Source organism: Alexandromys fortis, unplaced genomic scaffold, assembly GCF_014885135.2.
Source record: "Alexandromys fortis isolate MF-2015 unplaced genomic scaffold, M_Fortis_MF-2015_v1.1 scaffold_23, whole genome shotgun sequence".
Classification (NCBI taxonomy): Eukaryota; Metazoa; Chordata; class Mammalia; order Rodentia; family Cricetidae; genus Alexandromys; species Alexandromys fortis.
The window spans coordinates 15,433,130-15,436,014 of record NW_026067907.1 but is presented as its reverse complement, the minus strand read 5'-3'; the positions used below and the strand labels follow the sequence as shown (position 1 = coordinate 15,436,014).

Sequence of the window (2,885 nt, the reverse complement as noted above, 5' to 3'; positions counted from 1 at the left end):
GATGGCACATATACAAATAAATATAGGGTTTTAACATATGCAATAAACTAAGTAGTGGAACACATTTATAAAAGCCATCTATCAGACATTAAATGAGTCTGTCTACAATTTAGCAAAGGGTCTGTTGAAAGGAAACACTTTGAAGAGGTATCAGAAAACTGGGTCACATTGAAAAGGGGCATCCGCTAAAACAGTGGATTTTAACTACGGAGTCCAAGAACTCTAATTTACTATGATGAAGCCTGTTTCATATTTATGGATAACATTCCCAGGAAGCAACATGCTTTCTGAAATTTGCACTTAGCTCATTTACTTAGTACAGAGAGTTCAGGATAAACTTCTCTGCCTCCTTCCAGCATGTTCCCAGAGCAAGACTCTGGATGATCTTGGACAGCCCATCATCCTGCCTCCACATTTTCTTGAGTCCTGGGGGTACAGACCAGCACTACCACACCTATTTTTCTTCTTCTTTTTTCCTTTTTAAGGCAGTCTCTTACTATGTGACTAAACTAGGCCAGAAACTGGCCAATAATTAATCATCCTGCCTCAGCTTCATCAATACTGTGATTATCAGTGCCAACCACCAGACCTGCATTTTCTTTAAATATTAAGCATGTTTTCTAAACTCAAAGCATTGATTTTCAGTGATCAGTGATGCATGTTCTGGACAGCATATTAAATTTTGTTTTAAAGTAAAGACAGAAATGTCTTGTGATACAAGACTTAATACTTCATAGCCTCACGAGTACCTGTAAAACCAACACCACTAACACTTGATTCACTAAATGCCTAGTAAACATTTTTCAAGCTTGAAATGTACAGTATACTAAAAACAGAACCTGAATTGCTACATTTTAAAATCATTGCCTATGACAACTCAAACACATCCATGAATGTTGACCAGATTCTCAAGGATCTCCATAAAATCACCAGTATAGGGATAATCTGTCATTCCCCACTTCACATGATCAAATTCAAACAATATATAGAAGACACCATCTTATTCCACTTCTGGCTGTCAAATTTTTCTTTCAATCTCCATCTTTTGCACATTGGCCTACCCATTGTTATCTCACTACAAAAAAGCCCATAAAAATACTAAGTGTATTTTATATTCTTTAAATTTTCCTTTTTGGTCCAACATCTAGACTTTTTCCAAAATAATGATCACAACAACAAAAAAATAAATAATCTGTGGCTCAAATCAAGTAATCAAAATATTTCTTTCTCTAAAATGTCTCCATAATTCACAAATGAGAATAGCAAGTAGGAAGTCCATTTTGAAGTATAACTCTCTACCCAGGAGCATCATATCTAATGACTATTTAGAAAATGCTTCCTTAACTTCTTATGCAATTCCTTCCTTCCCCAAACAGATGAATTCACAGCTGTTACATGGCTCCTATAAATACATCTCATGTCACTGAGTTTACTCTTGTGGGTGTTTCAGACCGTCCAGACCTGCAGGTACCACTTTTCTTTGTCTTCCTGGCCATCTACATGCTGACAGCCGCAGGAAACCTGGGCATCATCACCCTCACCACCGTGGACTCACGACTTCAAACGCCCATGTACTTCTTCCTCAGACACCTGGCTGTCATCAACCTTGGCAACTCCACTGTCATTGCTCCTAAAATGCTGGTCAACTTCTTAGTCAGTAAGAAAACCACCTTGTACTATGAATGCGCCACCCAGCTGGGAGGATTCCTGGTTTTCATTGTAGCAGAGATCTTCATGCTGGCTGTGATGGCCTATGACCGCTATGTGGCCATCTGCAACCCCCTGCTCTACATGGTGGTGGTGTCTCGGCATGTTTGCCTTCTGCTGGTCTCCCTCACATATGTCTATGGCTTTTGCACGGCCATTGTTGTTTCATCTTGTGTGTTTTCTGTATCTTATTGCTCCTCCAATAAGATCAACCACTTTTACTGTGACAATGTCCCTCTGTTGGCACTGTCCTGTTCTGACACCTACCTCCCAGAAACTGTAGTCTTTATATCTGCAGCTACAAACCTATTTTTTTCCATGAGTATAGTGCTAGTGTCTTATTTCAACATTGTGTTATCTATCCTAAGGATCCGTTCGGCAGAAGGACGGAAGAAAGCCTTTTCTACCTGTGCTTCACATATGGTGGCTGTCACAGTTTTCTATGGAACACTGTTATTCATGTATTTGCAGCCTCAAACTAATCACTCACTGGATACTGATAAGATGGCCTCTGTCTTTTATACACTGATCATCCCAATGCTGAACCCCATGATCTACAGCCTGCGGAACAAAGATGTGAAGGCTGCACTAAAGAGATTTGTAACAAATCCGTGTAATTCTTTCAAATCAATGTAACTTTAAGACACCTTTGGTCAATAAAGACATGGATATGATCACTCACAATTGTGAAATAAAAAGTGACATGGCTGACTCATTGGTTTGAAATCAATCCTGGGCAACAAAAGTCAAGGAGAAAAGCAGAACTCAGATAAAAAATAAGTTAATTTTTCTGGTTATAATAGTAACCTACACACATACATGAGAATAACTGCCCACTGGCATCTGGTAACTAATTTGGAAGAAATGTATCCAAGAACACAAAGATATGGGTCTTTTGTTCTTTTTACTCATTCTTTGAAAATTTCCATTGTATTAAATTTATTCTTATTCTCTCTAACAGCTCTTATTAGATGTCTTGCACTTTATCTTCCCCTTCCAATTAATTAATGTTTATAATCTACTGAATATTTTGAATTTTAGGTTAACTAACTTGAACGTTGGAGATCAAGTGGGGTAAAAAAGGAGAAAGGGGAAAGGGAATATAATAATTAAAGAAAGAAGAAGGGAAAAGGAAGATAAGAAATAAGGAAAGTAGAGATGGGGAGAAGCAAGGAGAA

At 38.1% G+C, this 2,885-nt stretch overlaps 1 protein-coding gene across 1 annotated transcript; it reads left to right on the top strand.

The window, feature by feature from the left end:
• Positions 1-1,395: 1,395 nt before the first annotated feature.
• Positions 1,396-2,343, top strand: LOC126497675 (olfactory receptor 8J3-like). Its single transcript, XM_050135850.1, has one exon. It carries the CDS (start codon positions 1,396-1,398, stop codon positions 2,341-2,343), a length of 948 nt encoding a protein of 315 aa, XP_049991807.1.
• Positions 2,344-2,885: the final 542 nt, after the last annotated feature.

Bases quoted from the DNA above. Each gene is read 5' to 3' on its own strand.
- LOC126497675 (XM_050135850.1), top strand. From the start codon at position 1,396: ATGGCTCCTATAAATACATCTCATGTCACTGAGTTTACTCTTGTGGGT.